Here is a 22,185-nt window from a genome sequence, read left to right as displayed (position 1 = left end):
TACTGTCCCATCACTGTGAGCACAGGGACAAGCCAGAAGGGGGGCTGGGAAGCGGGCATGGCTCAGGACACGGGCTCCAGGCCCCATGTGTGTGACCATGGGAAAGTCATTGGCCCCCTGTGCCTCAGTTTCCTCTTCTCCAAGGGGAGGAAGGCTGGAGTGAAGGGAGGCTGCACCCAGCACTGTGGCCACCAACCTGTGACTCAGGCCGCAGTGACGGCACCCTGGATGGGGTGCTGATGCCCACTCACATGTCCCCCAGACCCCGCCCTCATGACTGAGACCCACCCAGGCACCTGTCTACAGACATGCCACGAGCCCCAGCTCTGGCAGGTGGCATGGTGTCTGCCACAAGGCAGCCCCTTTGTGGCTAAGAGTGCTGAAGGAGCCCTGCCCGCAGCCCCAGGGGAGAGTGCCTCAGGCAGCAGCCTCAGGCTGGTGACTCTTCTGAGCCTGCTTCCAGTCATCCAGCCCTGCTGGGTCAGAGCAAACAGACCTACAGTGGGGCAGGCAGGGTGGGGCTGGCAACAGGGTGCTTTGGACTGAAGCTGGCTCCCCTGGGTGGGGGTACTCATCCCAAAGAGTCTCCAAATGGGGCCTGGGGGAAGAGCGGCAGGGGGACAGCTGAGGGTGGCGTGAGACTGGCAGGTCAGCACTGCTCGGAGCCCCAAGGGAGCAGTCAGGCCAGGGGCCTGAGCCCTGGGAGAAGTCTGCCACCCTGGGGTGCAGGGAGGCCTCTAGGGAGGGGGTTGGCCAGCCTGGGGTGCGGCTCTCATGCTCTCTCCTCGTGGCCTGCCCACCTGCCGGCTCTGAGCCCCCACATGGCCCTGCGAGCCCCTCTACTCCTTCAAGCACAGCTCCTAAAAATAGAGCTGCTCAAGAGGCAGGTTGGGGTAGGGAAGGGCTTCTAGCTCATAGGAGGCATCTGAGATCGTGTCTAGGCACTGGTGCCAGGAAGGTGGGGGCCAGGGGGACCTCCAGTTAGGAGATGGGCCAGAAGGTCCATGCCAAGCCCCCACCCGTCCTTTCTAGCAGGTCGCTATCACAGCCAAAAGGCCAGGGTCACCTTTCTTGGGGAATAAAGCAGAAACCATAGAAGGCAGAAAGAACACTGGCCATGCTGTCAAAGGCCCAGTTTAATACCCAGCTTTGCTGTATGACCTTAGCTGAGTCACTTAACCTCTCTGTGCCTCCATTAACCTATCCATGAACAGAAAGAGCGGAGGCCCCACTCTCAGCCCTGTGCCCAGCAGGCAGCTGGACCTGACCACAGCTGTTGGCCCACCCTCAGAGCTGGACTAGGGCAACGCGATCCTCCCAGATTCCTCTCCTGCCTGAAGTCCCAGGGTAAAGAGGAGGAATTTGGGAAGTCAGGCCTCCCAGCTGCACCAGGACAAGAATGAGCCTCAAACGCCCATCTCCAGGTGCCCGCCCCCCGTGTTCCTTCAGGAGGGAGCAGTTCTCCCTGCAGAGCTCCAGCAGGCACTCTCCCCAGGAGAGTGGGATGGGGGCACTGGACTCAGGGTTAACACCCTCACCCAGGGAGCCGGACTCCCCCCAACCCCCCAGGAAGCAGGTCTCTCCACGCCCCTCAGCCTGCACCCTGTCCAGGGTGGGACCCATCCCTGCATCTGCCTAGAAGGGCCTCCGGGGTCCCTGGTCCCCTGGCTACCTTTGGTGGGTGGCCTTTCTCAGCAGTTCTGACAGCTTCTGAACCCCAGGGAGGAGAATGTGGCCACGAGGACTGTTCTGACTGGTGTGGGCACCCATGGCCTGGCTCTGCTCCCCAGGGACAGGGGAGGACCTGCCCAGGATGGGGCAGGGGCTCCCCGCCTGGAGGGAGGAGGTGCCAGGATGGGGGTCCCCAAGGGTCGGAACACCATTTCATTTAAAGGCCTGGTAATTATCTCTCCATCCTACACACGAGGAAACAGACCCAGGGAGGGACAGCTATTCACCCAAGACCTTCCACCCGCCCCAGGCCTTCAGTGGGAGGTCTGTGATTCAGACCCAAGTCTCCAGCCTCAGGCTGAGGATCAGTTAAACTAGGCTCAGTGATTTATCTCTGAGACTCTGCCCTCTAAAGCTGCCAAGGGAAGGAGGCCTCTCCCAGCTCCGACACCCAGTCAGAGTGGACACTGCGCCTTGGGACAGAGGGCCCAGACTACAGGGCATCCCTCTGCTCTTAGAGCCTGCCCCAGTCTTACCCAGAACAGGAGCTGCCAACGGACCCATTGTGCTGTCTGCTCTCCCTCATGGGGTTTGGGCGAGGGCAGGGGCTGGACAGGCTTTCAGCAGGCCCACGGCTCGGGGGTGGGAGAAATGTGTGCAGGAGTCACCCTGGAGGTGGCGGAGGCAGGGGGAGAGGGAGTGTTGGCTGCTAGTTTGGCAGGTGCCAGGGACAGGGCTAAGGGAACCTGTACCCCAGGCCATATAAGCACGGAGTCGGACACGACTGAAGCGATCTAGCAGCAGCAGCAGCAGCAAACCTACTTACAATGTCCACGCGGCCAGCGACAGGGGCCTCGCATTTGCTTGCACGCCTGTGTCTGTGGCCTCCAGCACAGTGCCTGGGCCATGGAAGGGCCTGGGACAGGACAAAGAAGAGGAAGCAAACCTGGGGGAGGCCTGCTCTCTGAATTCTCAGGGCCCCCGTCCTGCCCAACTCCTCCTGGGCCCTGAGCCCTGGCCCTGCCAAAGGCCGCCTGTGGGTGATGCACACTCCTCTCCATGGGCAAGGAGAGCCTCTCCCTGCTTCCCCCCTCACCTGACCCATGTCCCATCCCCCCTCAACATCGCTGCCTGGGGAGCCCCAGGCCCCGTCCGTCACACACTCCTCACCTGCTCTGCTATCGACCTGGCCCCGTCTCAGCTAAGGCTGTCCTTCCACAGTCCCCAGCGGCCTCTGTGCCCAGTGGCCTGAGTGGCCTTCTCCAGGCTCAGGGGCCCTTCCCACACCAGTAGATCTGGGGTGGGACCGGCTGAAGCCAGGAGCCAGCAGCTGGCACCGAGGGACAGTGAGCAGCCAGGCCGCCACCCCCTCTCCTGGTCTGGCTCCTGGGGGCCCAGCTGGGCTTTTGTCCTGGCCCAAAATCTCCTGCAATTTAGGAACCACTTTTCCTACACCTTCCCTTAACTCGACCGACTTCAGTGGGTACCTCGTAAGCTCAAAAGTCCTTCAAATGGGACAGAATTTGCTTCCGTGGATGCCTGGGAGAGGGCTCTGGCACCCGAGGCCCCACAGGAAAAGCCTGGCAGTTTCCAGATATCCATGGCCTGACTGTGTGTGTGGCCTCCAGGGACCGTCCTAAGGCAGGATGGACTGACTCAGAGCACGGGCGGCCATCCTTGCAGCCGCCACAGCTGGCCTGCCCCGGACGCCCTGCCCTTGCACACGAGGTGAAGTCACCTCCCTGAGCTTACAGCAGAGGAGGGACGAGAACACAGAGATGGTGCCCACAGCCCTGAGGACCCACAGGAGGCCTGGCACGGGAGGCGGGCACAGTCAGGTGGGCGCCCAGGCTGTGTGCTGCCCTCACATGTCACCCTGAGGTCGCCCTGGGTGTGCGACCCACCCCCCCCCGAAGGGTGAGTGCAGGGCCTTCTGTGTAGATGAGTGAGTTCAAGAGGGTGGGTGGTGTGGTGCTGCCCTCTGCACCCTGCCCAGGCAGCCCTGATGGGCACTGAGGGCTCCCCCCGGGGGCAGCAGCACCAGACGCCCAGACCCCAGGGCCACGTGGGCCAAATCCCTCGGGCCACTCTCAGACCCCCATGCTGGAGGGATGGCTCTGCTGTGCTGGGCAAACCCACCCACCAGGACCTTCCTGAGTGTAGCAAGCAAGCGCTCAGCACCTCTGTCTGCTTGCTGACAGTTCCTGGTGGGGCATACCTCTCTGGGGGTGCCCAGCCCCGCCCTCCTGGCTCCTCCCGGAAACTCCGAGGTTACACATGTGGTGGTGGGTGGGGATGGCTGGCCAAGGCCTCCGGGTCCCGCTGCCCCCAGCTCTGGGCGGGCATGGGGCCGGCCATGCAAGACCCTCTGCTGGAGGCAGGTGAGTCTGGGCTCACAGGTGGGGCCCCAAGGCCCTTCCATCCCTGGCCGCTGTACGTGGGACCGGAGCCTCCCACAGGACCAGGCCCACAGCAGGGCTGGGGCAAAGGAGGTATGGGGTGTCACTGACTCCAGAGAAACCCAAGCAGGCACCTGAGAGCAGGATTCTAACGTAAGTCTAGCGATGAGAAAACGTGTGGACCACACACACAATTGTGTGCACACACACGTACGCACACCCCCACACCCCTCAGCCACACACAGCACGCAGGGCTGATGGCACCAGGCTGGCTCTGGCTGCTTGGTCTACCCACAGCTTAGCGTCCCCTCTGGTCCAGGAGGGCAGGGGAGCAGAGAACTGCATTTGGGGGCAAGTGTGTTGGGCTGTGGCCACAGAGGATGCTGACAGACAAATGCTTGCCCCCCTCAGGCCCCCACAGCCAAAACATCATCCCCACGCTGTTTAGTCTCCACTGAAAAGCAAAGCTTCCGAAAAGAGTGATTTTTAAGCTATTATTGGTCACACCTGAGAGTGAATGAGTTTATCTGCTCTTTCCTGAGTGTGGGGAGGGGGCACAGGATGGCTTGGCCAGGGCAGCAGGTGGGGCGTGAAGGGGAGCAAGGCAGGGCCTGGGAGGGGTCAGTGTGGCTCCTCCAGCCTGGCAGGTGGCACAAGGATGGTGGGGGCCATCCTGGGAGAGGTGCACAGAGACACTGGTGCCACCGGATGGAGGAAAAGGAAGAGGAGGAAGAGCAGGAATCTGCGTGGACAGGGTGGCGAGGCTCTGTGCAGATGCGCAGTACCCGCAGCTGAACAAGGCACAGGGCACGCCTGACCCAACAGGGGTGCGGGAAAGATGCCAGCCAAGCCACAGGGCACGCCTGCCCCAGAGGGGTGGGGGGGATGCTGGCCAGTGTCCTCCTGGATCCAGTGTGGAAAGCGGGTGGGAGAGGCAACCAGCGTGGCTGCTGGCCTGGGACTGGCTCCTCACACCTGTGGGACAAAGGGCGGTTAGGACAAGGGGGTTCCCGGGGCAGGGCAGGGATGCCCCCTTTTCCCCAGTCCCCCCATGCTGGGCAGAGCCCAGGCCTGCAGGGAGGACTGGGCATCTGCTGGCCCCCATTCTCCAGGGACAGCCGCCCCAGCCCCTGGGCCCCCACTCACCTAGGGACCCAGTCGGGGCTCTGGCTTCTTCCTCCACTGGGGCCTCCTGCCAGCTGCCAAATCCCTCTGCATCTCCTGGTTCTGGGCATCAGGACAGAGACCGGGCTCAGGCTGCTGCAGAGCCCCCTGGCCCATCCCTTCCTGGGGGAGGACCCCAGGCCTTCCTCCTTCTGCCCTCTGACCCACAGGATTCCCCATGGCCATCCTGTGTGCAGAGCATCTCCACTGTGCTCGGGGCTGTCCCTTCCCTGATGGGTCATCCTATTAAGAGAGGCCTGCAGGGAGACCAGGGCCAGAGGGGCATGCACGGTACCTGTGGGACCTGCTGTGCTGACTCCTGGATCCTGCTGTTCCACAGTTTGAGCTGTGACTTCACCACCCCTGAGAGCTGCAAGTTCTCCTGAGAAGAGAGCTCCCACCATGGGGCCGGGCTGGCATCTCCAGAGGGGCCCCATCACCACATCTACATGGCCAGGCCACCAGACCCTCCCCAAGAGCTGTGTGCACAGTTGGGCTGGGGGCTCAGAGATAGGCATGGCTGGGCCCTCAAGTCTGCCAGATGGATGCAGAAAAGCACGGAGCTGTCCCGCAGTGCCCAGGCTCCAGCTCTGCACACCCCAGCCTCAGCAGCCTGCAGATGCCTGGTGAGCCAGAGCCACTCACCTTGTGCCTGGAGGCTGGGCCCTCTCGACTCTGGCCCACCAGCTCCTTTTCGAAGAGGTGGCGCATGCTGGAGACATCCACAGGAGCCTCGAGGAAGTCAGTGCAGGATGGGTTTGCACACTTGACAGACTCTGATCTCTGGGAGCAGAGAGCACAGGCCACTGACCCTGGAGGGTGAGGCCTCTGGCATGCCCAGCACACTCCAGGGACAGGCCTGCTCACCTGTATGGCCAAGAGGTATTGCTCCAGCTTCGGGCGTAATTTGACCGAGCTGGCTGGGAGCCTCATGCTGGTACTGCAGGGCAGGAAGACAGGGCGAGACAAAGCAGGTGAGGTCCTGCCCACCCACGGGACACTGGGCCTGCCCCTGTGTCCCACCTCCTCTGGCAAAGAGAATGCGGCTTCTGTATACAGATAGTGGAGGGTCCCTGTCTTCCTGAGACAACGTCCATTTGGCAGAACCCCCCAGGCCAGGATCAGCTGCTGTCCCTGCCCTGTGGAGTCAGTCCCGCCCCAGACACTGATCCCCTCCCTCCACCTTCCACTCCTGGCCCCCAGGCTCCCTATTCTAGATCAACCCCATCCTGCCCTCAGGCACAGGTGGCATGAAAGGTTCATGACCTGGGTCTGATCCCCTCCTGAACCTGGCGACCCCACCCTGGTCCCCATGCTGCTACGCTTGCTGGTTGGCCTCCATGTGGACTCCGCTCCAAGTCCCTCCGTTCGCTGACCCTCTGTCCAGAGCTGCCTGCAGAGCTCTCCCCACCTCACGTCCCCTGATGCCCTCTGCCCCCTGCCATCGCTCTGCTGTCTCACAGACTCTCCCCACCTCACACCGCCTGACGCTCACCATCTTTTGCCTTCACCCCACTCTCACAGGCTGAGCTCCCCTGACTGCAAGGGGCTCCAGCCCTCGGTTCCCATCCTGAACCCCTGGATCCTCCATGCCCCGTGGTTCCTGCACATCTCACTCTGGAGTGAGGGCAGCAACTCCCTCATCCACTGTGTGCCCCACGTCCCCCAGCCTCGCCCATTACCGCTGGCCTCAGAGACAGTCTCGGGGCAGACGGTGCAGCCTGTGTGCATGAATCCCAGTGCTTGACTCAAAGGACCCCAGCGCACCCACTCACCCCCCCAGCACCACGTGGCTCAGGACTGCCCTTCCCACCCCCCCGCCCCCCCAGGCAGCTGGACCCTCCCCTTGCTGCACCTCAGGCCTCAGCCCCACATCAGATGAGCCCCGGGGCCCCCAGGCCCTGACCTGTGGGTTAAGGCCACCTCTGAGCTGTCTCTAGGGGGGCTCATCTGGAAAGAGAAGGAAGGTGCCAGTGAGTGGGGTCCATGGCAGCCATAGCCTTCACAAGGGAGGACTTGGCTCTCAGAACACAGCCCACCCTGGGTTCTCCCCAGCACTCCCCTCTACACAGACCCCAGCCACACCCCCATGAAAAGCCCACCTCGGGACTGGGGCTCAGCCCCTCCCATCAAGCCAGGTCAACAGTCCCCCTTGACACCGCCAGATCTTCTCAGGGTGCCTCCTGCCAGCCTCCCCACTGCCCCGAGCCCCGCAGGGAGGGGCCCACAGCAGCCAGGCTCACCCTGGGGATGGTGCGGGTGCTGGAGCATTGCAGGGTGCTGCTGAAGGGGGGCAAGACCCGTGTTGGCGAGGGGGCCTTGGCCTCAGCCTCCGTGCTGCGAGTCCTCACCTGGACGGAGCAGGGGGCAAGTTATGCAGGAGGACGGGCAGCCTGGAGCCCCGCAGGCCTGGCTCACCCTAGCAGCTGCGGGGCAGTGGCAGCAGGCCAGTCCTCTGCACCTGCGTGCTGCCTCGGCTGTGGGGGTGCAGCCACGGGCCCAGGGCCAGGCCAGTGGATAGGGCTTCCAGGGATGACAGCGGGGGGTGGGGGGGTGGGGGTCTTCCAGAAGCATCTGAGGCTTTCCTGGAGTCTGGGCCTGGGATGAGAGTGTGGTGTGGGTGCCAGGTGAGATCCCAGCCCAGTCCCCTGTCCTGCGGGCAACAGAGCAGGCAGGGAGGGGAGACACAGCTGGAGCCGACCTGGAAGGGGGAGGACAGGAGAAAGGCAGGCAGCCAGAGATGCCAGGAGGACAGCAGATGTGAGGACAGGAGACAGGGAGGCCGCCAGAGATGCCAGCAGGATGGGGAGGCCTCCAGAGATGCTGGGAGGACAGGGAGGCATGGGGCACTGCGCACCTGCAGAGTGACAGGCGGGAGGCCGCCATCCCGGGACAGAGGCCCCGCCGAAGACTCAGGCTCCTTCTCAGGCCCAGTGCCCCGCTGCCCCCCGGGGCTGGATGGGCACTCTGCTGAGGCTGAGTGCTCCCAGTCCTGGGGCCTCAATGGGGCCATGGCCCTGCCTGGGGCCGGCTGTATCTCGGGGACTGGGGTCTTCTTGAAGACGGTGGCTTTCTCAGACATCTGTCTCTTCTCCGAGTCGCTGGCTTTGTCTGGAACTTCCCTCTTTCCTGAGACAGCTCTCTCCTCCAGCACAGAGATCTTCTGGGACACGGAGCATTTACTGGGGCTGGGGGTCTCAGGGTCCAGGCTTGCTTCTGGGTCAAGTGTCTTCCCTGCAGCAGTCGGCTTCTAGGAGCCTGCATGTGCCCTGCCCGCCAGGCCCCCCCTGCCAGGCCTGCAGTGGAGGAGTGGGTGCCTGCCAGCCCACGTTCTCCAGGGACAGCTGCCCTGACCCCGGGGCCCCCACTTACCTTGGCACCCAGCGGGGCCTCTGGCTTCTTCCTCCACTGGGGCTTCCTGCCAGCTGCCAATTCCCTCTGTGTCTCCTGGTTCTGGGTATGGGGAGAGAGGCCAGGCCTAGGCTGCTGCAGAGCCCCTGACCCACCCCTTCCTGGGGGAGGACCCCAGGCCCTCCTCCTTCCGCTCTCTGACCCTCAGGCTTCCACACGGCCATCCCGCGTGCAGAGCATCTCCACTGCACTCAAGGCTGTCCCTCCCCTGATGGGTCATCCCACTATGGGAGGCCTGCAGGGAGACTGGGGCCAGAGGGGTACACACGGTACCTGTGGGCCCTGCTGTGCTGACTCCTGGATCCTGCTGATCCACCTGAGCCGCGACTTCACCAACCCTGAGAGCTCCAAGTTCTCCTGAGAAGAGAGCTCCCACCTTGGGGCCGGGCTGGCATCTCCAGAGGGCCCCCCTCACCACATCTACACGGCCAGGCCACGGGACCCTTCCCCAGAGCTGTGTGCACAGCTGAGCTGGGGGCTCAGCGACAGGTATGGCTGGGCCCTTGAGTCCGCCAGATGGACGCAGGAAAGCACGGAGCTGTCCTGCAGTGCCCAGGCTCCAGCTCTGCACACCCCAGCCTCAGCGGCCTGCAGACGCCTGGCGGGCCAGAGCCACTCACCTTGCAGCTGGCAGCTGGACCCTCTCGGTTCTGGCCCACCAGCTCTTTCTCAAAGAGCTGGCGCTTGCTGGCGACATCCACGGGAGCCTCAAGGAACTCAGTGTGGGATGGGTTTGCACACTTGACAGACTCTGATCTCTGGGAGCAGAGAGCACAGGCCGCTGACCCTGGAGGGTGAGTCCCCAGGCACGTCTAGCACACTCCAGTGACCGGCCCGCTCACCTGTATGGTCGAGAGGTATTGCTCCAGCTTCTGGCCTAATTTGACCGAGCTGGCTGGGAGCCTCATGCTGGTGCTGCAGGGCAGGAGGACAGGGCGAGACAAAGTAGGTGAGGTCCTACTGTGCCTGCCCCTGTGTCCCACCTCACTCTGGCAAAGAGAATGCAGCCTCTGTATACAGACGGTGGGGGCTCCCTGTCTTCCTGAGACACGGTCCATTTGGCAGAACCCCCCAGGCCAGGATCAGCTGCTGTCCCTGCCCTGTGGAGTCAGTCCTGCCCAGACACTGCTCCCCTCCCTCCACCTTCCACCCCCGGCCCCCAGGCTCCCTATTCCAGATAAACCCCATCCTGACCTCAGGCACAGACGGCAAAAAAGGCTCATGACCTGGGTCTGATCCCCTCCTGAACCTGGCGACCCCACCCTGGTCCCCATGCTGCTACGCTTGCTGGTTGGCCTCCATGTGGACTCCGCTCCAAGTCCCTCCATTCGCCGACCCTCTGTCCAGAGCTGCCTGCAGAGCTCTCCCCACCTCACGTCCCCTGATGCCCTCTGCCCCCTGCCATCGCTCTGCTGTCTCACAGACTCTCCCCACCTCACACCGCCTGACGCTCACCATCTTTTGCCTTCACCCCACTCTCACAGGCTGAGCTCCCCTGACTGCAAGGGGCTCCAGCCCTCGGTTCCCATCCTGAACCCCTGGATCCTCCATGCCCCGTGGTTCCTGCACATCTCACTCTGGAGTGAGGGCAGCAACTCCCTCATCCACTGTGTGCCCCACGTCCCCCAGCCTCGCCCATTACCGCTGGCCTCAGAGACAGTCTCGGGGCAGACGGTGCAGCCTGTGTGCATGAATCCCAGTGCTTGACTCAAAGGACCCCAGCGCACCCACTCACCCCCCCAGCACCACGTGGCTCAGGACTGCCCTTCCCACCCCCCCCGCCCCCCCAGGCAGCTGGACCCTCCCCTTGCTGCACCTCAGGCCTCAGCCCCACATCAGATGAGCCCCGGGGCCCCCAGGCCCTGACCTGTGGGTTAAGGCCACCTCTGAGCTGTCTCTAGGGGGGCTCATCTGGAAAGAGAAGGAAGGTGCCAGTGAGTGGGGTCCATGGCAGCCATAGCCTTCACAAGGGAGGACTTGGCTCTCAGAACACAGCCCACCCTGGGTTCTCCCCAGCACTCCCCTCTACACAGACCCCAGCCACACCCCCATGAAAAGCCCACCTCGGGACTGGGGCTCAGCCCCTCCCATCAAGCCAGGTCAACAGTCCCCCTTGACACCGCCAGATCTTCTCAGGGTGCCTCCTGCCAGCCTCCCCACTGCCCCGAGCCCCGCAGGGAGGGGCCCACAGCAGCCAGGCTCACCCTGGGGATGGTGCGGGTGCTGGAGCATTGCAGGGTGCTGCTGAAGGGGGGCAAGACCCGTGTTGGCGAGGGGGCCTTGGCCTCAGCCTCCGTGCTGCGAGTCCTCACCTGGACGGAGCAGGGGGCAAGTTATGCAGGAGGACGGGCAGCCTGGAGCCCCGCAGGCCTGGCTCACCCTAGCAGCTGCGGGGCAGTGGCAGCAGGCCAGTCCTCTGCACCTGCGTGCTGCCTCGGCTGTGGGGGTGCAGCCACGGGCCCAGGGCCAGGCCAGTGGATAGGGCTTCCAGGGATGACAGCGGGGGGTGGGGAGGTGGGGGTCTTCCAGAAGCATCTGAGGCTTTCCTGGAGTCTGGGCCTGGGATGAGAGTGTGGTGTGGGTGCCAGGTGAGATCCCAGCCCAGTCCCCTGTCCTGCGGGCAACAGAGCAGGCAGGGAGGGGAGACACAGCTGGAGCCGACCTGGAAGGGGGAGGACAGGAGAAAGGCAGGCAGCCAGAGATGCCAGGAGGACAGCAGATGTGAGGACAGGAGACAGGGAGGCCGCCAGAGATGCCAGCAGGATGGGGAGGCCTCCAGAGATGCTGGGAGGACAGGGAGGCATGGGGCACTGCGCACCTGCAGAGTGACAGGCGGGAGGCCGCCATCCCGGGACAGAGGCCCCGCCGAAGACTCAGGCTCCTTCTCAGGCCCAGTGCCCCGCTGTCCCCCGGGGCTGGATGGGCACTCTGCTGAGGCTGAGTGCTCCCAGTCCTGGGGCCTCAATGGGGCCATGGCCCTGCCTGGGGCCGGCTGTATCTCGGGGACTGGGGTCTTCTTGAAGACGGTGGCTTTCTCAGACATCTGTCTCTTCTCCGAGTCGCTGGCTTTGTCTGGAACTTCCCTCTTTCCTGAGACAGCTCTCTCCTCCAGCACAGAGATCTTCTGGGACACGGAGCATTTACTGGGGCTGGGGGTCTCAGGGTCCAGGCTTGCTTCTGGGTCAAGTGTCTTCCCTGCAGCAGTCGGCTTCTAGGAGCCTGCATGTGCCCTGCCCGCCAGGCCCCCCCTGCCAGGCCTGCAGTGGAGGAGTGGGTGCCTGCCAGCCCACGTTCTCCAGGGACAGCTGCCCTGACCCCGGGGCCCCCACTTACCTTGGCACCCAGCGGGGCCTCTGGCTTCTTCCTCCACTGGGGCTTCCTGCCAGCTGCCAATTCCCTCTGTGTCTCCTGGTTCTGGGTATGGGGAGAGAGGCCAGGCCTAGGCTGCTGCAGAGCCCCTGACCCACCCCTTCCTGGGGGAGGACCCCAGGCCCTCCTCCTTCCGCTCTCTGACCCTCAGGCTTCCACACGGCCATCCCGCGTGCAGAGCATCTCCACTGCACTCAAGGCTGTCCCTCCCCTGATGGGTCATCCCACTATGGGAGGCCTGCAGGGAGACTGGGGCCAGAGGGGTACACACGGTACCTGTGGGCCCTGCTGTGCTGACTCCTGGATCCTGCTGATCCACCTGAGCCGCGACTTCACCAACCCTGAGAGCTCCAAGTTCTCCTGAGAAGAGAGCTCCCACCTTGGGGCCGGGCTGGCATCTCCAGAGGGCCCCCCTCACCACATCTACACGGCCAGGCCACGGGACCCTTCCCCAGAGCTGTGTGCACAGCTGAGCTGGGGGCTCAGCGACAGGTATGGCTGGGCCCTTGAGTCCGCCAGATGGACGCAGGAAAGCACGGAGCTGTCCTGCAGTGCCCAGGCTCCAGCTCTGCACACCCCAGCCTCAGCGGCCTGCAGACGCCTGGCGGGCCAGAGCCACTCACCTTGCAGCTGGCAGCTGGACCCTCTCGGTTCTGGCCCACCAGCTCTTTCTCAAAGAGCTGGCGCTTGCTGGCGACATCCACGGGAGCCTCAAGGAACTCAGTGTGGGATGGGTTTGCACACTTGACAGACTCTGATCTCTGGGAGCAGAGAGCACAGGCCGCTGACCCTGGAGGGTGAGTCCCCAGGCACGTCTAGCACACTCCATGGACTGGCCCACTCACCTGTATGGCCGAGAGGTATTGCTCCAGCTTCGGGCCTAGTTTGACCGAACTGGCTGGGAGCCTCACGCTGGTGCTGCAGGGCAGAAAGACAGGGTGAGACAAAGCAGGTGAGGCCCTGCCCACCCACGGGACACTGGGCCTGCCCCTGTGCTCCACCTCACTGTGGCAAAGAGAATGTGGCCTCCGTATACAGACTGTGGGGGCTCCCTATCCTCCCGAGACACGGTTCATTCAGCAGGACCCCCCAGTCCAGAATCAGCTGCTGTCCCTGCCTCATGGAGTCAGTCCCACCTCAGACACTGCTCCCCTCTCTCCACCTTCCAACCCCTGGCCCCCACGACCCCCATCCCAGGTCAACCCCATCCTGCCCTCAGGCACAGGCGGCATGAAAGGCTCATGACCTGGGTCTGATGCCCTCCTGAACCTGTCGCCCCCACCCTGGTCCCCTGCTGCCGTGCTGCCTTGCTGGCCTCCATGTGGACTCTGCTCCAAGACCCTCCACTTGCCGACCCTCCATCCAGACCAGCCTGCATAGCTCTCCCCACCTCATGCCTGTAAGGTGCAACCACTCCATGTTCAACAAACACCTCTCCTGTGTCAGGCCCTGCCACTTACAGATGAGGAGCAAAGACAGGCAGGGAGCTGGCCCAAGTCACACGGCAATGGGCAGGGGAGCTGGGAGTGGCACCCAGGCCTTCACGCCTCTGTGGCCACGTGGGTTCGGTGCAGGCCGAATGCCCCACAGCCGCCTATCCAGGAGCCGGGGAGCTGCACACGAGGCTGCCCCAAATGGCCTGCAGCAGAGGGGCCCCTCCTGTGCCTCCACCCACCCGCCCATGGCTCCGGTGAGTTCACTCGCTAGCTGAGCCTCCTGCCAGATCTGCGAACTGGGCTTGTTCGGAGGTGAGAGGAGATGCATCCCCCGAGTGGGCCCCATCCTCACAGACAGGCATGTAGGGGCGCTCAGCCTCAGGGCTGGTGGTCAACCAGCAGCACCTCCTTCCCATCAGAGACCACAGGGGTCCACTAGCAGGAGGGGGCTGGGCTGAAGGGGCATGGTAAGCCCAGGGCCTGATGACCCCCAGGCCTTGCCCCTGGTGCACGAGCCATGCGCCCACCAGAGAGGCGGGTTGGCACCCTCTCAGGAGCATGGAAAGATGAACTATGCTTATAAAATGCCCAGGAAGAGCGGCCCAGCTCACCCACGCTGGTCCTGACTGCTGTCCTGACCAGGGTGGGGACCACAGAAGGTCATCCCACTCCCCAGGCAGGGGCAGCTAGTCCATCCTCACTAGGGTCCCGCCTCCCACCCACACCTCTCGGGGTCCGGTGGGTCCTTGTCGTCCATGGCGAAGCTCAGGTTCTGGTGTTGCCACTGGTGTTCTCGCTCCTGTTCCTCCTCATCCTCCAGGGTCGACTGCCGGGTGAGGCTGGGGGGGACAGAGGGTCAGCGCAGCCTCAGGGTGACGTCCAGAGCATCCCCACGGCCGACATCAGGGAGAGGAGAGCGGCAGGCTGGACTTCACCCTGCACCCGCACTGGAACGGGGGTCTACTTGCCTAGGTGTCCTGCAACCCCACTGCAATGGGAGTCCACCTGCCTGGGCACCCCTGCATCCCCACTGGAACGGGAATCCACCTACCTGGGCGCCCCCGCACCCCCACTGGAATGGGGGTCCACCCTGCCTGGGCAACCCTGAACTCCCACTGGAATGGGGGTCCACCCTGCCTGGGCAACCCTGAACTCCCACTGGAATGGGGGTCCACCCTGCCTGGGCACCCAGGGACATGGCAGGATGGTCACTGCTCGGCCCGAAGGAGGCAGGTGAACCTGGCAGAGCCCGGCTTTGATCTGAGGCTCTTAGATGAACAGTTACTGAGAAACATCCCAGCTCCCCAGCTCCCCCGGGATGTCCCAGCCCCCAGACAGAGATCCCAGATGAACCAGCCATCCCCAAAGGGGAACCCAGCATTGCTTCGCTCACTGCCTAGGCACTCCGTCAGCCTCCTTCACCTCCGAAAACCAGCCTTCCCATGGGTGGTAGTGAGGGGCACAGCCTGCCTCTGGCCCCTGGTCACTCTCCCAGCCATAGTCACTCACAGTCATTCATAGTCACTCTCAGAACCGTAGTCACTCTCATACCGGTCCCCCTCATAGCCACCCCCCGGACCCCACCTTCCACCATCCTGCCTCCAGCCCCATGTCCCTACAGCACCCTGCCCCAGCCTCCCACCAGTCATCCTCACCCACCTGCCCACGCACCTACCTCCCCCCAGTGGCCCACCCCCATTCTAGCCAAAGAGCAAAGAATCTCTGAGGAACCGAGCTGGGCCAGCCTCCCACTGGGAACTGTGGGGTCACAGATCCACCGGCAAAATACTGAGAAAGGGAAGTGAGCCCCACTCTGCACCAGGAGGGAAAGGGCTGGACTTCAGAGGGAGGACAGGACAGCCTGGAGGCCAGAGGCTGGGCCCACGGGGAGGGAGGCCGAGCTTCCCCAGAGGCCGCAGGGGAAGCTCCGGGCTCTGTGGGTCAGGGGTACCATCCAGCACTCTCTGGCCCCGATCAGAAGGGTCCGGGGAAGGCAGTCCTCTCGCCTCCCAGCATCACTGCAGGGTAGTAAGGCTCCCACCTGGTCAGCACCCAAACCTGTTCCCCAGCCTCTCCACTGCCCTGTTCCTACCATGGCCTCGCCTGCCTCTACAGAGCTTCACATGCAACCACGGAAGAAGTATCATGGGAAGAGCAGACACGTTACCTGGGGGAAACCCACAAATTTTATCAACTTAATGACATATAAACCTAAGAAGCTTCCTAAAGGAAAGAGCCCCCAGACCCTGGGGAGACTTCTGCAGGGCCAGGTCAGACAGCCTGCTTGATCCTCCCACCTAAGAGGGGTCACTTCCCTGTACCTCCCCAGACCTCCTCCCTAAAAGGGGCAGGAGCCACACCATCACCCTGACCTCTTTGTTCAGGCCCAGCATCATGTTTGCTGACCTGGTGTTTAGTAAACTCATGTTTTTTGAGCAGGGTCTGCACACAAGCAGGTTCCAGGGCTCCCCGCTCATGAACAAATGGACAGGAGGGACCCAAGAAAAGGGGTGGCAGCACTGGAGGGGAGAGAGCTTTGAGGAGCCGGGTGTGCTGGCGGAGCTGGGATGTGCGGCAGTGGGCGGGGGGATGCTGAACTTAGCAGAAGGGGCACCAGAGCAGGTGCCTGGGGACCAAGGGAGACGTGGGTTCACTCTGTGTGTGGGGAGTCACTAGGAGACTTAAGTGATGGATTCAGGACACAATTTGAAGGCAGAGTCCACTGGGTTTGCTGGGGGGCTGGATGGGGATGGGGGGCCAGCGAAGCAATGAGAAAAATGATGGAAAGTGGGCTTGAGCAGCTCCTGGTGGTGCTTTTAGAAGGCTGGGGGCCATCAGGGAGGGAGGGGTTCAGTGAGATGTCTGCAGCAGTGGTGGAGGGGGGATGTGAAGGGTGAGGAGACACTCACTCGATGGAGGAGGGGGGAGCCAGCCTGGTGGACTGCAGGAAGGGGCCCACCAGGGCAGTGCTGGGCAAAGAGGCTCCCAGACCCTTAGAAAGAGCCCGACTGGACAAGAGACAACTAGGGGTCTCCAGTAGGAGGAGCTGGTGACGCCCAGCATCTGAGAAGGGTTAACAAGAAGCAGTATCAGAAATTTGCAAACAAAGTGTGGAGAGCTTGTCCCATGGGGAGAGAAAAGGCCATAGGACAGAGCACATCCACCATGGTGCCCAGAACATGCGTGCCACCAAACGTGGCACCAGGTACAGGGGGCAGGGCGCTCCTCCTCATGGGGTCACCAGATCTCTGCCTGACATGTGGGAGCACAAAGGGTCAGCAAACCCTAGGCCCCACACTGGCATCTGCCCACACCTGGCTGTCAGGCTCACTGGTGGTGCAGACCTCAGTGCCCCTGCCTGTCAGGGCTCGACTCCCCCCAAGTGGGTGGGAAGGGCTCAAGCCCAGGCACCACGGCCTTGATCATGGGGTGGAAACTGGACCACTCCAGGCCTCTGCCGTCACTCACTCCACAGGAACCCATGGCCCCTCCAACCAGGCCCCGATGCCCTCATCCAGGTGAGAAAGACCCCCTGCACATGGCTTCCCCTGGGTCCAGATGGTCAGCCTTCCCCCTCAAGTCCACTGTTTGGGGTCAGCCATGCACTGCAGAGATGAGAGTCCACCCCCCGCAGGGAGACTGGCCCACAGACCCGGGACTCCCCTGCACACCTGTGGCCAGGTAGGGATGGAACACCCAGGATTCCTTGGGCCTGAGCAAGCCTGTTCCCATGCAGGCCACTCAGCCTTCAGGGGAGCTGCTGGTTTGTCGGTGGAACCTGGGTCAGACAGCATGTGATCTGCTGGAGCCTAGTCTCGGGGAAGTGACTCACCCCAGGCAGCTTTTTGCCCAGAGGGTGTCAGCCCAGGCATTCTGGAGTGACCCCTAGCTGTACACCAAGACCCCACTGCTCACCTCAGTGATGTGCTAACCCCCAACCACACCCCCCAGCCCAACAGAAAAGTTATCTCCACCAAACAAAGAGCTACCCCTCTTAAGAGAAGGAAAGGGAGAGAAGGACAAGAGGGGTGGAGGTCAGGCTCCCACGGGGGCGGGTGAAGCCCCAGGAATACGGTACCCAAAGGCCCAGGGCAGTGCCAAAGAATGTTCAAACTTCTGGACAATTGCATTCATTCCACATGCTGCTAAGGTTATGCTCAAAATCCTTCAAGTTAGGCTTCAACAGGATGTGAACTGTGAACTTCCAGATTGCAAAACTGGGTTTAGAAAAGTCAGAGGAACCAGAGATCAGATTGCCAACATCTGCTGGATCATAGAGAAAGAAAGGGAATTCCAGAAAAACATCTACTTCTGCTTCATTGACTATGCTAAAGCCTTTGACTGTGTGGATCACAACAAACTGTGGAAAATTCTTTAAGAGATGGGAATACCAGACCACGTTACCTGCCTCCTGAGAAATCTGGATGCAGGTCAGGAAGCAACAGTTAGAACTGGACATTGAACAATGGACTGGTTCAAAATCGGGAAAGGAGTACAACAAGGCTGTATATTATCACCCTTATAACTTATATGCAGACTATAATAACTTATATGCAGACTACATCATGCAAAATTCAGCTGGGTGAATCCCAAGCTGGAATCAAGATTGCCAGGAGAAATATCAACAACCTCAGATATGCAGATGATACCATCCTTATGGCAGAAAGTGAAGAGGAACTAAAGAGCCTCTTGATGAGGATGAAAGAGGAGAGTGAAAAACTGGCTTAAAACTCAACATTCATAAAACTAAAATCACGGCATACAGTCCCATCACTTCATGGCAAATAGATGGGGAAAAGGTGAAAGGAGCGACAGATTTTATTTTCTTGGGCTCCAAAATTACTGTGGATGGTGACTGCAGCCAAGAAATTAAAAGATACTTGCTCCTTAGAAGGAAAGCTATAACAAACCTAGATAGTGCACTGAAAAACAAAGACACTACTTTGCTAACGAAGGTCCATATAGTCAAAGTTATGACTTTTCCAGTAGTCATGTATGGATGTGAGAGTTGGACCATAAAGAAGGCTGAGCATCAAAAAATTGCTGCCTTTGAAATATGGTGCTGAAGAAGACTCTTGAGAGTCTCTTGGACAGCAAGGAAGTCAAACCAGTCCATCCTGAAGGGAATCAACCCTGAATATTCATTGGAAGGACCAATGTTGAAGCTGAAGCTCCAATACTTTGTCCACCTGATGGGAAGAGCCAACTTAATGAAAAATATCCTGATGCTGGGAAAGATTGAAGGCAGGAGGAGAAGGGAACGACAGAGGATGAGATGGTTGGATGGCATTACTGACTCAAGGGACATGAGATTGAGTAAGCTCCGGGAGTTGGTGATGGACAGGGAAGCTTGGCCTGCTGTGGCCCATGGGGTCACAAAGACATGACTGAGGGACTGAACAACAAAGGGCCCAGGGCAGTGCTCTGCACTCAGAAGCACACATGTTTGGTGAATACAGTGACCAGTAAACCAATAAACAAAGGAATCAGTGAGTGCTCTGACATGTGCCTAGACAGCACCGGATGCTCACAAGTGCCACTGACAAGAGGCCCCTACAACCTCGAGGAATGCGGGGGTGGGGGCACCTCCATTCTGCAGATGAGGCTTCCAAGGCTCACAGGATCAACAAGGTACATACGGCAGGATGGCCAGTAAAAGAAGGAGCTGAAGTTCCCAGCCAGGGCAGCCTGTAAACCACAAGCGCCAGTGCCAGGAAGGACACCCAGGGAGGCTCCACCTTCTCAGGAGCCCAGGAGCTGAGCAGTCAGAGGGAGTGGGTGCCTGGGACTCCCCAGGCCGGCTTGAGCTCCGGTGCAGACTGGGGAAGCAGGTTTGGGGAGACCCAGTGGCCAACAGCTTGTCCTTTAGAGCACCAGGGTCAGTGCATGCCAACACCCGGGGGTTCCCAGCCATGGCCACCAGCTGAAGCCCCAGCAGCCGCCCCTGCTGCCCTCACTACCTAGCCGGCACTTGGACATGCAGCCCTCTTTGCTCCAGGCAGGCCTTCCAGCACCCATGCTCCATCCTTAGAGAAAGGGATCTCCTGTTCCCTTCTGTGGTTCAGGAAACTCCCTGCCCACTGTACAGGGGAGAGCCAATTTGGCTCCCTCCCCCAGACCCTTCTTCCTGAGTCTGCCCTGCCCATGGTCAGCAGCTGAGGGCAGGGGTATCCTTGTGGGCAGGTTGACCAGCAGAACCCTTCCTTCCTAAGGGAATTGCACACAGAAATCTGCTGTGTGTCAGGTCAGGGCTCAGCTGCCTGGGAAGGGTTAGCAGGGGAGGGCAGAGAGGCTGCCCCAGGGCATTCTGTGGAGGCCCAGGCTCAAAGGGCAGGACGTGCAGACCTTGGGAGGGGAAGAGTGGGTGCAGGCCTGACACCAGGCCCTGTGACCCAGGGCCAGTGTGCTGCCCGAGGGGAGCTGGCCTCCCCATGTGAGGGGCCACTGTCAGTGGTCAGTGAGGTCCCCTCCAGCCCTGACAGTCTAGAGAGAGGTGCCAGGGAGAACCAGGAGGCCGGGCGGGGAAATGACTAACCCCTCACCGCTCTGTCCTGGGCACCCGACCCACCATCCAGGGCTGGGCATCTGCATTTTAAACTGGAGCCAAGGATGGGGGGCCCACTGGCTCTCTGCTGCCCACCTGGGCCCTGCCTGGAGCCACACTCCTCACACCCTCCTCAACGCCCCCAACCCTCTCCTGGGAAGCTCGGTTGACAGTGACTCACAGCCCTTCCCTCTGCCAGCTGGGGCTTGTTCCCGGGAGGCGGAGGGTCCTGGCTCCAGCTGCCTCCTGGGCAAGCACTGGCAACAGCTGCGGCAGCTCAGGATCCTGGGGAGGCAGGGCAGCTTCCCCAGAGCACTCAAGCCCACCCCTGCACCCACAGGAGCCCAGGGCCTCTGAGCAGAGGGCCAGCAAAGACCAGACCCTGCACCGTCATCCTCAGTGGACATCTGAGCAGACGCGAACGCCAAAGGCAATGTCAGAACCTCCCACCCACCCAGACTTCTCCGCACTACGCAAGGCCCACATGTGTGTGTGCACATACACCCAAACACAGACAGGGCCCGCCTGGAAACACAGACACTCCCGCATCAGACCCACACGCAGAGTCCAAGACCTTGACAGCCAGCCCCACCCTCTGCACAGACCCTCCCTGGGTGTGACTGGCCTCTGAGATGCTGGGTCCCCCGTCCAGAGCACCGAGCACCTCCTTTCTTGGGACGTATCCTCCCCTCTCCAGACCTCACAGGCCTCTGCTGCAGAGAAGTGAGGACAGAGAGTCCAGGGGGACCCCAGCCCTGGTGGGGGAGGTGCTGCCATGGCGGGGGGGGGGTCCCTGGAGCTTGGGGTCCTTGGATGGTGGGGGGGGGTAGGGGAGGGTCAAGGTCCAGATGGGAGGGTCTGCCCACACCTGCAGAGGCAGCCTGGCCTCACCACACAAACGCCCACCTGGGGCCAATTTCTACCAGCTAGAGCCTTCGGGTCAAGGAGTAGGGACCCACCCAGCTCCTGCCCATCCACTACATGGGCCTCAGTCTTCTGGGGGTGGCATGAGGGGGGTCAGGAGATGCTCTTGGGAGCATCTGAACTCCAAGAGGAGTTCAGGAGTCACCAATCACATGAGGGTGCTGCCTCCTGGACAACCCCCCTCTCCCCCACCACCCAGGCTTCTCTGACCCTGCCTAGATGTCTAGCAGACAAAGACTAGACACCCAGTCCCTGGACCCCTTGAAGGCCCTATTCGTGAGTGAAGACTGAAGCAGAGAGAGGGAGAGCGCCAAGAGAGGTTTCTCAGCCCTGACAGCACCCCAAAACGCTGCGCCCAGAGCCTGAGCCTTATCCCTGGGAGGTCACTTACCTCCTCCCGGGAGGGGCCTCTCAGACTCTTCAGAGAAAGACAAGCAGTCAGGGGCGGCTCAGAAGCTGAGACTTGGCCGTTTACCTCCTGAACGTCTCCCCAGCCCCCAGAGCGGCCTCTCCTCCCTGGACAGCCCTCCACAGCCAGCCTGCTCGGGCCTGCGTCCGCAAAGAGTAAGGAGGGCCAGAACCCCGGGGGCTGCACGGTGTGGCCCCGACCCTGTGGCCCCCAGAGCAGTCAGGACCCAGGCTCACCTGGACAGAGCGGCCCAGCTCTTCCTGCTAACTGACATGCCGAAAGACCGCGGCGCGTCCCGTCGGCTCCGCACCGCTCCGCGCCGCCCGGCGCCCCTCCTGCGGTGCAGGTAGGCTCACCTGGCCGCTTATCTTGGGCTGCGCGCTCACAGCTGCGCCGCCTGCAGCCTCAATTGGCCTGCGGGTGGGGGCGTCGCGGACGGAGCCTCCCCGGTCCCGACCCTGGCCTCCCGGGTTGCCGCACCAAGGGACAGACGGACGGATGGACGGGCGGACAGGCGCCCAGGCCGCGCGCGGTGAGGCGGCCGCCCAGGGTGGGGACCAAGACTTCCTGCTTGGATGCTGTCTAATCAGCCCGCCGGGCCGCCCCCTCCCGAGAGTGCCCGACAGGGAGTGGGGTGCACCACCGGGAGTGGGGTGCCCCGGGTCAAGCCCGCTCTCCTCCCGCCGACCAGTTCGACCATGGGAAACCCAGCTGGGAAGCGGGCGGGCAGGTGCACATCTTGGGTCCGGAGCCAGAGCTCTCCCCAGTAGCTCGCGGGGAACTGCGGGCACGCCCCGTGCAAAGCCCGCTCCTCCAGAAAGAAGAGCCGGGATCCCTTCTGCACACTCAGCGCTCAGG

The 22,185-nt window shown here is 62.0% G+C and overlaps 1 protein-coding gene across 1 annotated transcript; it reads right to left on the bottom strand.

Annotated features, from left to right (window-relative positions):
- Nucleotides 1–4,543: 4,543 nt before the first annotated feature.
- On the bottom strand, nt 4,544–21,645 carry LOC113888788 (ladinin-1-like). Its single transcript, XM_027535780.1, has 21 exons — nt 21,564–21,645; nt 14,176–14,289; nt 12,860–12,932; nt 12,638–12,775; nt 12,291–12,374; nt 11,979–12,059; nt 11,464–11,766; nt 10,850–10,957; nt 10,513–10,556; nt 9,488–9,560; nt 9,266–9,403; nt 8,919–9,002; nt 8,607–8,687; nt 8,092–8,394; nt 7,478–7,585; nt 7,141–7,184; nt 6,102–6,174; nt 5,880–6,017; nt 5,530–5,616; nt 5,217–5,297; nt 4,544–5,045 (listed from the first exon to the last, which is right to left on the bottom strand). The coding sequence occupies exons 1-20, from the start codon at nt 21,599–21,601 to the stop codon at nt 5,217–5,219; spliced, it is 2,193 nt and encodes a 730-aa protein (XP_027391581.1). The 5' UTR covers nt 21,602–21,645; the 3' UTR covers nt 4,544–5,045.
- Between the last annotated feature and the right edge of the window lie 540 nt (nt 21,646–22,185).

The sequence above is a fragment of the Bos indicus x Bos taurus genome, unplaced genomic scaffold (assembly GCF_003369695.1).
Source record: "Bos indicus x Bos taurus breed Angus x Brahman F1 hybrid unplaced genomic scaffold, Bos_hybrid_MaternalHap_v2.0 tig00001787_arrow_arrow_obj, whole genome shotgun sequence".
Lineage (NCBI taxonomy): Eukaryota > Metazoa > Chordata > Mammalia > Artiodactyla > Bovidae > Bos > Bos indicus x Bos taurus.
Note: the sequence above shows the minus strand (reverse complement) of the source record. Positions and strands in the feature narration are given on the sequence as shown.

Excerpts from the sequence above, each read along its gene's own strand:
- LOC113888788 (XM_027535780.1), bottom strand. The coding sequence starts at position 21,601 with ATGTCAGTTAGCAGGAAGAGCTGGGCCGCTCTGTCCAG. Across the intron at positions 7,185-7,477 it reads GCACCCGCACCATCCCCAGG|ATGAGCCCCCCTAGAGACAG; the intron begins GTGAGCCTGGCT and ends TTCTCTTTCCAG. Across the intron at positions 5,298-5,529 it reads CAGCACAGCAGGTCCCACAG|AACCAGGAGATGCAGAGGGA; the intron begins GTACCGTGCATG and ends CCTGATGCCCAG.